Source organism: Myotis lucifugus, unplaced genomic scaffold (assembly GCF_000147115.1).
Source record: "Myotis lucifugus unplaced genomic scaffold, Myoluc2.0 scaffold_480, whole genome shotgun sequence".
Lineage (NCBI taxonomy): Eukaryota > Metazoa > Chordata > Mammalia > Chiroptera > Vespertilionidae > Myotis > Myotis lucifugus.
The window spans coordinates 548,400-562,547 of record NW_005871528.1 but is presented as its reverse complement, the minus strand read 5'-3'; the positions used below and the strand labels follow the sequence as shown (position 1 = coordinate 562,547).

General features: G+C 58.6%; 2 protein-coding genes across 10 annotated transcripts in view; one reads left to right on the top strand and one right to left on the bottom strand.

The window, feature by feature from the left end:
* Positions 1–13,816, top strand: part of INO80E (INO80 complex subunit E) — a 20,628-nt gene extending 6,812 nt beyond the window's left edge. For 3 of the 9 annotated variants that reach the window (XM_014445717.2, XM_014445715.2, XM_006103333.3), the window contains one exon: positions 1,334–2,779. In XM_014445717.2, the coding sequence (XP_014301203.1) occupies positions 1,334–1,555 (222 nt within the window). In that variant the 3' untranslated portion in view covers positions 1,556–2,779. Of the gene's footprint in view, positions 1–677; positions 771–1,333; positions 2,780–13,648 lie in introns of those variants that run through there. The other 6 variants (XM_023744634.1, XM_014445719.2, XM_023744633.1 and 3 more) reach the window with 4 other exon arrangements.
* Positions 2,330–6,849, bottom strand: DOC2A (double C2 domain alpha). The gene is made up of 10 exons (XM_023744629.1): positions 6,579–6,849; positions 6,176–6,255; positions 5,889–5,963; positions 5,657–5,766; positions 3,356–3,482; positions 3,215–3,274; positions 2,977–3,140; positions 2,755–2,836; positions 2,560–2,656; positions 2,330–2,475 (listed from the first exon to the last, which is right to left on the bottom strand). The coding sequence occupies exons 1-10, from the start codon at positions 6,847–6,849 to the stop codon at positions 2,330–2,332; spliced, it is 1,212 nt and encodes a 403-aa protein (XP_023600397.1).
* Positions 13,817–14,148: the final 332 nt, after the last annotated feature.

Genomic DNA, 14,148 nt, shown 5'->3' with positions numbered 1-14,148 from the left:
AGTCCTCATGTCGCTGCTTTTTTCAGCCATGTATGTGTCTGCTCCTCTGTGTACACATGGGTGCCTCGTACTGGATACAAGGGTGCTATTCAATACTTGGCCTCCTGTCATCAGTCCTGGCAGTCACCTGTACCCTGAGGTGCTGACCCTGATTAAAAACCCACTCTGGCCCTCCACGCCGCCCAGGAACAGTGTGAGGGTGGGCCGTGAGGGCTGAATGGGTTAAAACAATTAGAAGGGCCACTGTTTAGACCACACAGAAGCATTTCCTGCCACCTGCAACCCAGGCCAGATTGGACACTGCCCAGGGGGGACCTGGCAGCCTGTTTTCTCCTCGGGCCCGTGACCCCTCCTCCCTTCCAGGGTGGTCAGAATGGTCAGAGCGCATTAAAGGGCATCTGTCAGCATGTGCTCGGTCTGTGCTCACAGGCGAGGCGTGCAGCCCACTGAGCTCTCGGGGGGAGGTTGGCAGGACCTGGCAGGAACGGGGCTGGAGGGTTGGGCAGGACAGAGGCCACTTCCCAGCCTCAGAGGACACAGCAGGACTTTGGACAAATAGAAAAGGACACTGCAGGTGGAAGGACCGCCTGCCGTTCTCAGGCACGCCCGTTCTCAGGCATGGGCACTGCCTGCCCCGGGCAGCAAGGAGGAGTGACACGCTCAGGTTTGTGTTTTAGAGAGCTCACTCTGGCTGCAGTGTGGAGGAGGAGCTGGAGCTGGGAGAGGCTGAAGGCAGGGAGTCCAGTTAGGAGGCTGGTACCGTAGTCCAGGTGAGCTGAGAGGAGGGCCTGGCCTAGGCCAGTGACTGCGGGGATCCCAAGGAGGGGCCATCCCAGATATAAGAGGCCTCACATAGCAGGGGGTGAAGACCTAGGACACCCCCCGCCCTACCACCAAACCAGTGAGTCCCACCGTAGGAGGAGGGAGAGAAGGCCAGTGGTGGCCAGTGGTATCAGGTGCCTAGAGGCAGGCAGGCAGGCCCAGGCTGGCTCTGATTGCTGTGCCATCACAGGGGCTGCCGAGGTGCCTCCCTGGTGAGGCAGGGCCCAGCCTTTCCCTCCTGGTTTCCTGTAAGCCCCTCCCGCCCTCATCACTGCCTCCATCACTACTACCCCTTACCCCCAGGCACTTGCTGGTTTGAGACTCTGAAGTGGCCATGGTGGGGTAGGCCCCTGATTCCAGTGTGGCTGGCCTGGCTTTGTCCAGTACCCTTTGAATGAGCCTTTGCCCCTTCCCCACCCCCCAGAACTGCCGTAAGGGGCAGTGCCAGCCTCCTGGGGGTCCCATTCCTTCCTGACAGCCCCTCCCTGTGTTTCTCCCCCCCCTGCTGCAGATGGCGGTGGGACCCCCTGACTGCCCTGTGGGAGGGCCGCTGACCTTCCCCAGCCGGGGTTCTGGGGCTGGGGTGGGGGCAGCCCTGGCCCCACTGCCTCCCACTAAGATGCCCCCCCCTACGATCCTGAGTGCAGTCCCTCGGCAGATGTTCAGCGATGCAGGCAGCGGGGATGATGCCCTGGATGGAGATGATGACCTGGTGATCGACATCCCGGAGTGACCCCCTCTGCCCGAGCCCCTGTCCAGCCCCCTGTGCCAGCACATGAGCCCCAGCTTCCACAGAGACATTTATTGACGCCCAGTTGCCATGCTGCGGCCACTGACACAATCAGAAGAGGCGTAAACATGCACAAACGTCCCCTGGAAGGAGGGCCCCTCACCAGGGAGGGCAGGAGGCTGCCCTCGCATCCTGGCCCCATCCTGGGGACAGTGGTTTAAATGAGTGGCTGGGAACATCTGCCACCCCTCGGAGAGGCCGGGACCCTGCGGTGCCTCCCCGCTTCCATTTAAAAGGGCAGCTGTACAGGGCTAGATGTGTTGTTTTCAAACGAAGATTCTGTAGTAAAGGAGTGGCTCTTTTTTGGGTTTTGTCCTTTTCTTTTCTGGAATCTTCTCTTTCGAACCCCCCCTAATCCGACCTCCTCCCTGTGGTGGAGGGGACGGGCAGCCTGGAGAGGCAAGAGAGAAGCAGCAGCTGGGGCCTTGGGGCAGGGGCCCTGGCAGGACTCCCCCTGCAGGTGTGCACAGGATGGGTGGTTTGCATATTTGCATGTAGTAGCGAGTCAGGCAGGAGGAAGTTTGCATATGTGAATACAGATCTCCACAGTCCCTCACAAGAAGACAGACCCACAGTCACAGAGATTCTCACGAAATAAGACAGGTAGTGCAGGGCGGGCGGGGCATCCACCCCGTGTAAACGTGCAACACACTCGTGCGAAGGTTGGGTGCTGGACCCAGCCCTGAGGGGCCTGTGCTGGGCAGCTGCTCGCCAAGCTCAGGCTGAGGGCAGAGCCCCGGCTGCAGGGGGCAGCTCGCTGGTCAGGGTGTGCCAGCGCTCCAGGGCTGTGTCTGGCCGCTGCAGACAGTCGTTCCAGTGCTTCCGGGCCTCTCCCCGGGCACCAGGTCCCAGGGACACGCCCCCTGGGGAGCAGGAGAGGCAAAATCAGGGCCTGCTCGCTGCCAGTCTGCCCTCCCTCAGCACCACCCAGCGGGCTCCTCCCTCACCAATGAAGTCGTTGGATTTGCCAATGTCATAGTCCCAGACTGTGACTTCCAGAGTCTTGGTGGCCAGAGCGGAGAGTTCCATCTCATAGAAAAACTCCTGGGACAGGGCAAGCCACACCTTCCATGAGGCATTGCCCCACCCCCTGCCAGGCCCCGCCCCCTCCCCTTGTGATCTCTGGTCCCTTCCCCATTTACCTCATTAAATTCTGGGTTGAGAGTCTTCTTCTTCACGCCTGTTTTGTGCTTGGATTTCTTATCCACATCTGGCCTCAGGTACCTGCCAAGGAGGTGGGGCAGGGGCAGAGGAGCAGGGTGGTCAGGGATAGGCCAGAAAAGGACAGGGCAGAGGTCAGGCTCCCTGGGGAGGGGAGGGGAGAGGAGGGGAGGGGAGGGCACTTCGACAGGGGGAGGGCTCACGTCTTGACATAGGGGTCGGAGTAGCCATTGACGTCCATGGCAGCCAGGTGGGCACAGCGTAAGATGCCCACCAGTAGCCCGCGGCGTGAAGAGCTGTAGCTGAGGCTCAGCAGGATGCGCCCTCGTTCTTCCAGCAGCCCAGGCCCCTGTTCCGCCTGCTCCAGCTTCGGGGCAGACACAGAGGTCAGCTGCATCCTTACCACCTCCCACCCGGACTGGTCCCTGTGAGGGGCCTTACCTCCTTCAAGTAGCAGGATATGCCCCTCAGCGCTGCCGACATGGAAGAGGGTGACGCCAGCTGAAAGGGCAAAGAGAAGGTTCTGGAAACCTGGCCTCCCCAGGAACCCCTCCCCTTAGCACCCTATAGCCCCATACGGACCGGGACCTGGCGCTCAAGGCAGATATTAAAATGCTTCTTCTGTGAAGGCTTGAGGCGGCGGAGGGGTACTCGGATCTCTCCGATGAACTCATTGTGGCTCAGCTTGTCCTCATCACACACGGAGATCCTGGCAGGGAAACCAAGGTCAGGGCCCCTGGGGTCCCTGGGCCCCACTCCAGTGAGAAAGTGCCTCCGATAGAACCATGGGCACCCGAGGCCAGTCCTACTCTGCCTTCGTTAAATACTCCTCATCTGTAAAATGGGCTGCGGTGGGCACCAGGCCTGGCACCTGAGGAGGATGTTTTGATGTGCCCTGTTCCCCTACCCCTCCCTCTACATTGCCCAGGCTGTCCCCTGGTCCATCGGGATCTGCTCAGCGACTTCCGGAAGCCTTCACAAATCTTGGGGACCCTCCCCACCCCTGCCTTCTGGGCCTGTGGACAGGAGCCTGCTGACTGTGCGTAGGGTGGGCATTGGTGGGTGTGGGTCACCAATTCAGGCTGTGAGGGCTAGAAGGCCTTGAGGAGCCTCGGGCAGCTGGACCAGGCCCCCACTCCTCTGGAGCTCCTGTCCTGTTCTGCATGCAGAGAGCCGGCCGGGGAGAGACTGAGGCCAGAGGTGAGAAAAGAGTGTTTGTGTTTGTGTTGTCTCCTTCGGCCCCTGCACTTGCTTCTGCTGTGACACTCTTGGGTAGCTGTCATGCAGGAGTGTTCATTCCCAGCTCTGCCACTTCCTAGCAACCGCGTGAGCTTGGGCAAGTCAACCTCCTGACGCCTCAGTTCTCATCTATAAAATGGAGATTCTACTCGCCCACCTCCTAAAGCTACTGTAAGGACCAACTGAAATGAAGGAATGTAAAATGCATAGCCCGTTCCCTAACCTGTTTGGCTCAATGGATAGAGCGTCAGCCTGCGGACTCCAGGGTCCCAGGTTCGATTCCGGTCAAGGGCATGTACCTTGGTTGCAGGCACATACCCAGTAGGGGATGTGCAGGAGGCAGCTGATGGATGTTTCTAACTCTCTATACTTCTCCCTTCCTCTCTGTAAGAAATCAATAAAATAAAATAAAATGCATAGCCCGGGGCTGGACACCACAGAGCACCCAGCGAGTGATGTAGTCCTCACTCTCTAGCACAGCCGTGGGCAAACTACGGCCCACGGGCCGGATCTGGCCCGTTTGAAATGAATAAAACTAAAAAAAAAAAAGACCGTACCCTTTTATGTAATGATGTTTACTTTGAATTTATATTAGTTCACACAAACACTCCATCCATGCTTTTGTTCCAGCCCTCCGGTCCAGTTTAAGAACCCATTGTGACCCTCGAGTCAAAAAGTTTGCCCACCCCTGCTCTAGCATCTGAACTATGGGGCCAGCCTTTCTGGTTTCTGCCTGTCCTCCCTCCAGTCCACCTCACACACAACATCAAGGTGATCTCTCCCAAACACAGCCCTGCCCAGCCAGTGTGGCTCAGTGGTTGAGTGTCGACCTATGAACCATGAGGTCACCGTTCAATTCCTGGTCAGGGCACATGCCCAGGTTGTGGGCTCCATCCCCAGTGGAGGGCGTACAGGAGGCAGTCGATCAATGATTCTCTCATTGATATTTCTCTCTCTCCCTCTCCTTTTCTCTCTCAAGTCAATAAAAATAATAAGTAAATAAACATCTAAATTTTTTAAAAAATGAAACACAGCCCTGACTATGCCCCTGCCCTGATACAAACTCTGCCATGACTCCCTATTGCCCAAGAACAAAGGAAAGTTCTAGAAGCCTAGGTTTTGCTGCCCTTCATTCCCTGTCAGGGACTGCTCTCTCCGTAACACCTCAGGGATGACTGGGCAAGTTTCCTATCCTCAGACTTCCTTCCTTAGCGATGTTGGGGGGACAGAGGCAACAGAATGGGCAGACCTCCGCTGCACCCTCTGATAAGGGCTGTCGGGGACCAGGGACCGCTTTCAGGGGGAGGCGGGGCCTCAAACAATGAGTGGGGTTTAGGGTGGCGGAAAGAGAAGCAGGAAGCAGCGCTTTCCAGGTAGAAGAGACAACAGGCAAAGGAAAAGGATAAGAGTAATGAACAGCCGGTCAGAAGAGGGCAGCCCTCTGCTGGAGGCAGGAGGAGCCATGTGGGGTAGGAATGCCAGGGAGCATGTTGGCTGCTGCCAAAGGGGATGGGGCGCCACTGATTGCACGTGAGCATCTGAGGGGCTTAACGAGAAGTAAGTCAACCAAAGAAGGTTCAAGGACAGCTGTCCCGGAGGAGGCGCGGAGCTGGAGGCTTTGGTGGCAGGGAGGATGGGCCTCACCTGAGCACCTTGTGGCTGATGTCATCATCCGTGATGCCACTGTACGTCAGGTCCTCGTTCCACACGGGATTCAGAGTGTTCCTCTGCGTCTTCGTTTTCAGCTTATTGGCCTGCGGCGTGGGGACGAAGGATTCTCAATACATGTTCCCTAGACCCACAGAGGCTGAAAGCGGGGGAGCCTGGGGATAGGCCCAGAAGCTGCGTCAGACTCGGGGAGGGAGGGAGCTATTACCTTGCAGGCTCCAGGCAGCAGGTGCACCTTGACGTAGGGGTCGGCCAGGCCATTGAAATCCATGGGCTTGAGGCCCTGGCGAGGAGGGGAGGAAAGAGAGCGGTGAGCTCCCAGCCCTCCCTCAGCAGAGTGGATCCTTGGGGTGTGGAGAGCCAAGGAGAAGGGGACTTGGGAGGGGGCGTGGGGAGGGGAGCAGGGGTATGGCCTGGAGAAGGGAAGGATGGAAACCCATCCCTCCCCGGTGGGAGGCAAACAGGGTTGAGGCTGGGGAGGGAGGGGGTGCCCACCTTGGCCCTGAGGATACTACAGTGCAAAGTGCAGGAGGCCTGGTCATAGAGAAGGTCAAACTCCAGCGTGCCCAGGGTGGCTGGAGAAGAGAAGCAGCGTGAGTCCGTGTGTAAAGGCAGGTGTGTGAGCGCCGGCTGGTGCGCTGGCCATGAAGGTATGTGCATGTCAGCCTGCCAGCCTGTGTGTTGGGTTCCTGGTTCGGCTGCAACGGGGCTGTGTGGGTGGTTGTCTCAGGAGAAATATTGAATATTGAGCCTTGCTAAAGCTGTAGTCTCCACACTGACTGCAGCTGTGGTGCCTGTGCCCTGGCCTCCCCCACACACACCCAGCAGGGCCCCATCCCCTTCCCACAGCCTGGAGGCCCCCAATACCACCCTGGGCCCTTGGAGCCCCCACACTCACTGGCATCATCCGAGTCATAGCTGTCCACCTCAGCTCCATCCTCGGGCGTGGTGGCCCCCAGGAGGGCTGCAGGGGGGGCCAGGGCCAGGGGGGCCAGCCGAGCAGGGGCCTCCCCAAGGCCCCCTCCACCGCCGCCCCCTTCAGGTCCTGGTCCCCGGCGGGGGAAGTAGTCAGAGATTTGGCGGATGGGCCGGATGGGCCCGGGGCACACGTTGATGGCCATGTGCTCCTGGATGTTGATGGTCATGCGGTCGCCCCTGCGGCCCCTCATGCAGCACCGTGTCTGGGGGGAGGGAGGTCCCAGCGTGAGCCACCGCCCACTCCTCACACCTGTGGGCTTTGGGCTGCAGGCCAGGCAGCACCCTCCCATCTGGGCCTCCCCTTCTAGGTGTGGAGGGAGGGTCAGCCTGTGAGCTGGGTCCTCGCGCCACAGGCTGGGCTGCCAACTCCCTCCCCCCAGGTCCTGGCTCCACCCCAGCCTTGCCCACTTGCCGACCGGGTCCCTTTGTCATCTTCCCGGCTCCTGCCCCTCATCTGGGCTCCCGTCTGCCCCTGGGCCTGCCTGCTCCCAGAAGCCACCCCCAGGTCTCCTGTCTCTCGGGGCTCTGGCCATCCTTCTGCAGCAGGCGCTTGTCTAGTCCGGGTGTCACCCGCCCCTGGAGACATTCACTTCCCACCGCGTTCAGCCCCAGGGTCCGCCGGTCCGCCCGGTCCCCCCCTGCAGCCCACGCGGGGCCCCTTCCCCAGCTGCCTCCTCCTCAGATTGGCGCTCCAGGGGCGCCAGCAATTGCAGCCTCGAGCGGGCTTCCCCCCACCCCCACCCGCAGGCACCCGCAGGCTCACGCACACCCCTCTCCCGCACCGGCCCCGCGACCCAGCCCCCTGCACCTGTGTCTGCCTCCAACAGGTGCCCGGGCGCTGGGGGGACGGCGGGCGCAAGCTGGGCGGCGGCGGTTCCCGGGCGGCGGCAGCCAGAGCGCGGAGTCCGCTGTGCGCGCCGAGAGGAGGGAGAGCCGGCAAGTGCGGGAGGAGGGGGTGAGCGCCGTGGAGGCGGGAGGCTGCGGGCGCCGGCGGCGGGGGGCGGGGAGGCAGCGGGACTCTCCCGCCGCCAGCCGGGCACACTTCGGGGAGCACACGCGTGCACACACAGTCACGAGCACGCAGGCACTGCCCCCCACACGCTCGTGCCCACGTGCGCACTCACACAGCACAGACCCCGACGCGCTGGCACCCTCACCCGGGAAACTTCGCGCGCACACACTCGCAAAGCGCCTGGCACCACCGGGAACCAACTGTGAGAACTGCCCGGTGCTCCCCAACTCCTCCCCGCACCCCTCCTGCCCGGGGCCGCACGGAGCCCACAGCGCCCACTCCCTCGCTTTCTCCTTCCTTTCCTCGGGAGTCTCAGGACCCGTCCACCCGCCTAGTTGCCATGGCGACGCCGGCTCGCTCCCCAAGTCCCCGGAGCATCCTCCCGCCCCTCCCCCGCAGAGGTGCGGGCGCAGGAGGGAGGAGGGCGTCCGGCCGTCGGCTCCCGCATCCGTAGGGGCGGGGCCTGCGGGATGGGGCCTGGAGAGCCGCAGTGACCCTTGCGGGATGCAAGGCTGGGAGGTGTGATCCGCCTGCGGTCGCAGCCTGGGATCTGGGCGCCCCGAGCCCAGCGGGGGATTTCAGGCCGAGGGAGGAGACGGAGGGCTGCGGCTGGGGCTTTCCCACGCCTCCTCCCTTTGGCTGTTCAGGTGTCTCTGCTGGTGACCCGATCCTCCCCCGAGGGCGGGTGTCCCTTTCGGAGGGAAGGCGTCCCCTTTGGAAATGCACCGACCCTCCACCCGCTCCAGGCCCGTCCCCGCAGTCCCGTCCCTCGGGGTGGTGCGGAGGGGCACGGGCTGCTCCGAGCCCCCAAGCGCTGCAGCCTTTCCCCAGCCGCCTGCCTTTCTCACCTGCCGCCTCACTGCAGCCTTTGATCTTTGCTCTCGTTTGCCGCAAACTTGCCATCCCCCAAAGTCAAAGTCCTCACAGTGGCTTCCAAGGCCCTTCAGCCCAAGACCCTGACTTCTCTCATCTCCTCGGGGGCTCCTCTCGCTGGCTCTCGGGAGTGTCACGTGCAGTTTCTAGAACACACCTGGATCTCTCAGGCCACCGACCTGGACTCATACGAGCCCCTCTGCTGGCAGACCTGCCTCTTCCTTCAGGGGTCACTCTGGCTCACCTCTTCCCAGGAGCCTTCCGGAACAGCCCCTCTGCCCAGTGTCCAGTGCCGGCTCAGGCTCAGTCTGGCCACACGGTGTGTCCTGCCTGCACTGAGTTGCTGGGCCTGGCACTAAGCTGGCATCACTGAATGTTGTGATTTAAAAGAGAAATGTGACTGCACAACGATGTGAACTGTCTGCTTGAAAATGTTAAGATCCATTGTGATGTGGCCTTGGTCGGTTTGGCTCAGTGGCTAGAGCTTTGGCCTGTGGGCCAAAGGGTCCCGGGTTCAATTCCAGTCAAGGGCACGTACCTTGGTTGCAGGCTTCTCCCTGGTCTGCATGCAGGAGGCAACCAATCAATGTGTTTCTCTCACACCGATATTTCTCTCTCTTTCCCTCTCTCTCCCATTCTCCCCCAAAACTAATGGGAAAATATCCTCGGGTGAGGATTAACAACAACAACAAAAAAGATCTATTGTGATGTGTATTTTTTAAACACACAATTTTTGAAAAGAGAGAAATACAGTCAAACTAGAAAGATAGCACTTGTCATCTATCAAATCATGAAAGTCAAAGCATCGGTTAACACGCAACGTTGATGAGGCCGTGGGTAACGGACAGCACCTGTGGAGGCCAGTCTGATGGTGGCACCAAAAGGACAAATACATAGACTATTTGACCCAGAAATGCCACTTCTAGGATTTTGTCATCTATATATACATGCTGGTCCCACGAGCAAAATAATAGAAAGTCAAGGTTATTTGCAAAGGACATGGAGCAACCTAAATGCCCACGAGTAGGGGACCAGTTCAATCCGCTATGACACAATTTCACACAATGAAATAGTGAGCTGCCCTGGCAAAGAAAGGCCCCTATGTGCTTGTACAGAATCGCCTTCACAGTCTCATGTTAACTGGAAAAGTAAGGTACAGAATAGCACGTATGGAATGCTTCCGTTTGAGGGGGGCAGTTTATATGTGTTTATTTGTGCATAAATTATCTCTAGAAGGCTGCACAAGAAAGTGGTAACTACAGTGCTGAGTTGGAGTTATCTCCAACGTCTATCCTGTTATACCTTTTGAGTTTTGTTCCATGTGCGTATGTTTCCTCTCCAAACGCATTAAAGGAATGTATTTTTCTAAGTAAAGGCAACCACTAGGTTTCCTTCAGGGCTCTCCAAGCTAAGGAAGGAGACGGGCTAAGGGAGATGCCAGCATCCGGGGCGGAGCTGGTGGGCTTGGCCGGGGGCAGACCTGGGCCTGCAGTGAGGGGAGGGGCAAGTGGGCAAGAGCCTGAGAGCCCTGCATCCGCCACTGGGGTCTTCTCCAGGGGCTTCGCACAGGCCCAGCAGAGAGCCTTGTTGAAGGGCTGAGCCCTGATGGAAAGGCTTTTCATCTGTCCATTCAGTCAATAAATATCTATCGAATCCCTACTATTTATTGTGGTGCCGTGACTATGACCAGGATCAAGCATCTCTGGCTTCACAGCCTTGTAGAGAGACAGACAATACACAGACAAGGACCACGCAGCGAGATCGATGCGGTGACTGGGGACGGTCACAAGCTGTGGGATCTCAGTGCACTTCCCCGGGGAAGTGTTGTCTCAGCCACGACCTGGAAGATGAGAAGGCGTTGGCCGGCCAAGCGTGGAGCAAGAGTGTCCCTGGCAGAGGTTCATGCCAAGGCTGGAGTGTGCCAAGGAAGGGAGAGCCTGGAAAGATCCAAAGAGGGTAGGTGGACAGGGCTGGGCAAGTCTCGAAGGTCAGGGTAAGTTCAGAATCCACACAAGGAGCCACCAGAGGGTTTTAAGTAGTGGATGTGTGTTTCCCGGGTTGTTCTCACTGTGGGAAGAGGGAACGTCAACCGGTCCACAGGCTGTTGCCATAAGCTGGGTGAGAGGTGGGATTGGCTTAAATGAGGGGGGCAGAACTTCAGGGGGGAGGAAGTGGGTGGATTTGAGGTTTCTGTTGGAAATCAAGCCAATAGGTCTTGATAATAGGTTTGTCAGAAGAGAGACAGTGGGGGAGATCTGAGATGATCCCCCGGCTTTTGTGCTGAGCAGAGATCTGGAGGAGCCCTGAGACGCTGGCTGCAGTGGAAGGGAGGAGCAGGTTCGGGGGAGGAGAATCAAGAGCTCCATTTGCGATCTATTGAATCCGAGGTGTTTGGGGACATACAGAGGCATGAAGCAGGAAATCGGGTAGAGGAATCGAGCTCGGAGGAGAGGGCTGGGCTGGAAATATACATTTGTGAGTCATCAGCATATAGATGGTATTTAAAGCCATGCGACTGGGTGAGATCACCTAGGGAGAGAGAGTATAGATAGAAAAGAGACGGTCCAAGACTGAGTGGGTTAGAGAACAAGGAGTCCCGGAAATCCGTGAGCGTGGCCGGAGCCTGGAGGCAGGTTCAGGACGATAACAGACAGAGTGGATTAGAGAAGTAACCATTCGATTTGGCAAGTTATGAGGTCATTGGTGGACTTGGCAAAAGTGGTTTCAGTGGAGTGGTGGGGACGAAGAAAGGCCTGAAGGCGTTGAAAAATACATTCAACGAGGAGTAGAAACAGCAGGTATAGCCAGCCCCTTAGGTGTTGTCTGTGCTCTAGTGATGTGCATCCTTGAGTTCTCTCCCCTGTGGGCCCTGAAGGCAGACAGCGGGGCCTGCCGACTCAGATCTAAGCTGCAAAGGGAGCCCAGCACACAGGAGGAGCTCGATACATGCACTTAATCATCGGATGAGTAAATGAATGGCTCATTCACTGCTTGAGTCGAAAGGGCCTTTTTAGGTAGAGAGGGCAGCTGTATTCTTTTGAGGCAATTGAGGGAACGGCAAAATCCACTCCAAAAGCTGGAGGCTCTGAACCCCCTTTCTCCCAGCTAAACCCCAGCAGCAGCTGCACATGGGGCCAGGGCCCTGGCCCAGAGCAAGGAACCAGGTTTCGTCCCTGCTGCCCCTTACATGCCTGTAACTGGGTAACTCGCTTTCTCTTTCTTAGGAGAGATAAGTGTAGGGAGAAGAGGCCCACGTGAGCCAGCCCTACAGGAGGCCCTCAAGGTATTAGTTTCCCTCCTCTTTCCCCCTTTTCTCTCTGGGCTTTTTTTCTTATTTAGGAGGCAGAACATGGCAAGTGCCTCCTAGTGTTGCTGTGAGGAGAGTGAGTGGGCAGTCCATGAGGGCAGGAGAGATGAGGGTGGGGACCCAGTGGAGGAGGGAGCAGACCTCACGCATGAACAGGCATCTGTGTAATAACACCAAGGAGACCCTGAAGTGTCCTTGGGCTTGGGTAGGGCGGGACACATCTGTGACAGACAGTCCCACCTGCCAATCAGAGGGGAGCTAACTCTGAAGCAGACTGCGGTCTGCCAGAGTGGAAGTGGCTGTTGGGAAGTAACAAATAAAAGAATATCGGGGCCCTGGCCGGTTTGGCTCGGTGGATAGAGCATCGGCCTGCGGACTGAAGGGTCCCAGGTTCAGTTCTGGTCAAGGGCACATGCCTGGATTGTGGGCTCGATCCCCAGTGAGGGGGCAGTGGAAGGAGGCAGCCAATCAATGATCTTCCTATCTCTCTCTCCCTCTTTCCTTCTCTGAAATCAATAAAAAATATATATATACTTAAAAAAAAAGAAGAAGAAGAAGATTGGGGACAAGAAAGGGGAAATGGGATGGCCCTTGAGGGAGACCACCCAGAGAGGGGAGCCCGCGAAAGCTCTGCATGACTGAGAGCTGCCCGGGAGATGGGCCAGGGGACTGTCTCTGACAACCCCGTGCCTGCCATTCCCCTGCGACGCCTTCTCCTGAGCATCTGAGGCACCTGTGGGAAGAGGGGGTGAAGGCCTGGAGCTGGGAGCTGGGTCTTCCGGGAGGAGGGAAAGCAGGCAGGCAGGCAGGCGTGGACAATGCTGCCACCTAGTGGGGAAATCTTATTATTTCTCTTGGTTCCCGGGCTGAGCACTAGACGACAGGGTTTGGTGAGGGAAATGCCTGTGCTCCTGAATTTGGGGACCAGGGGGAGCCTCGGGAAGGAAAGCGCACGCCCCAGGGAGGTGTGCGCTGCCCACACTACTTTGCCCATCCGTGCCTTGGCTCCCCTCCTGGGTAGTGAGGGCAGTTCCTACTCCACGGGGTTGTAATGGTAGCTGAGTCCATCTACGTGAAGTGCTCGGCGTAGTACTAAGTGCTCAATACATGGTGGTTGATCCGAGGGAAAGCGACCGTGTGTAGCCTTACCCCCTTCTACACAGAAAACCTGCGCCTTCTCTACAAACACGGTGTCCTTAGCCCCACCAAGCCCCTCCTGTTTCCACATTCTGGGGCGGCCACTGTGTACCCCAAGGGATGGGGGGCTCTGTGGGTCCCAGCCTCTCCCCCGCTGATTCCAGGGTGGCTGGGGGAGGGTTCCAAGCCCCAGCCCTTTCTCTCTCCCCTCGCCCCAGAGTGTGTGGTCATAAGGGCTCCGGGCTGTGACCTCATAGAGCCCAGCCCCGTCACAGGAGTGGAGAGGTCATGAGTCCGTGGCAGTGGGCGAGGGTGTGGGTGTGGCTGGTTGGGCTGGGGGCCGTGGAAGCAGGTGGGGAGTGGTGCTGGGAGCCGTGGGAAGGGGGAAAGCTTGGGGGGAGGGGGTCAGTGCCCCCTCAGGGGCTGGGAGGCCAAGCTTCGGCCTTCCTCTCTGTTCCCCACACTCTCTCCCACCCACCCCCTCCAGCGTGGGCCTTCTGGTGGAGTTCAGCTGAGCGTTGGGAAGTTCCTGGGACAGAATTGAGCCCCTCTATCGCCACTCGAAGGCCTTGTGGCCTGGCAGGCCCTGGGTCTGCCTCTGCCGCTTGGGGTGGGCGGGGGTCTGCGGGGCTCTTGTCACAGACGTCGCTGTGGTCCGCAGCACCCACCCCGGAGGGCGCCAAGACCTGGGCCCTGGGAGCAGAGTCTCCGCGCTTCCTGGACAGACCTGACTTTTTTGATTACCCGGACTCCGACCCAGCCAGGAGCCTGGCCGTGGCCCGGTTTATCGGCGAGAAACCCGTCATCTTTGTGAAGTCAGGTGGGGAGCAGCCTGAGAGGGGCCGCCTCCGTGTCGGAGCCTGGAGGCCGACCTCGGAAAAGAACCCCCGGCCGACGCCCCCTGCCTTGGTCCAAAAGGTCCAAACCCCAAACCTCTTTCCATCACATCCCTGGTGAGCATTCTGGTGGGCGGGCTTCTCCTTCTTCCCTTTTCCAGTTTCTGGCCAACACATGTAAAGGTGGCCCTCACCCCCCCCAAATGATGTAAGCCTTTCCTGGGGGAAGGCTCGTTGAGTCTGTAGCCAGTTCCAGGGTAGGATAAGTAAACTTCTGTATTCTATTATATATATTTTTTTCTCTTCGTTAAATTATATACAAAGA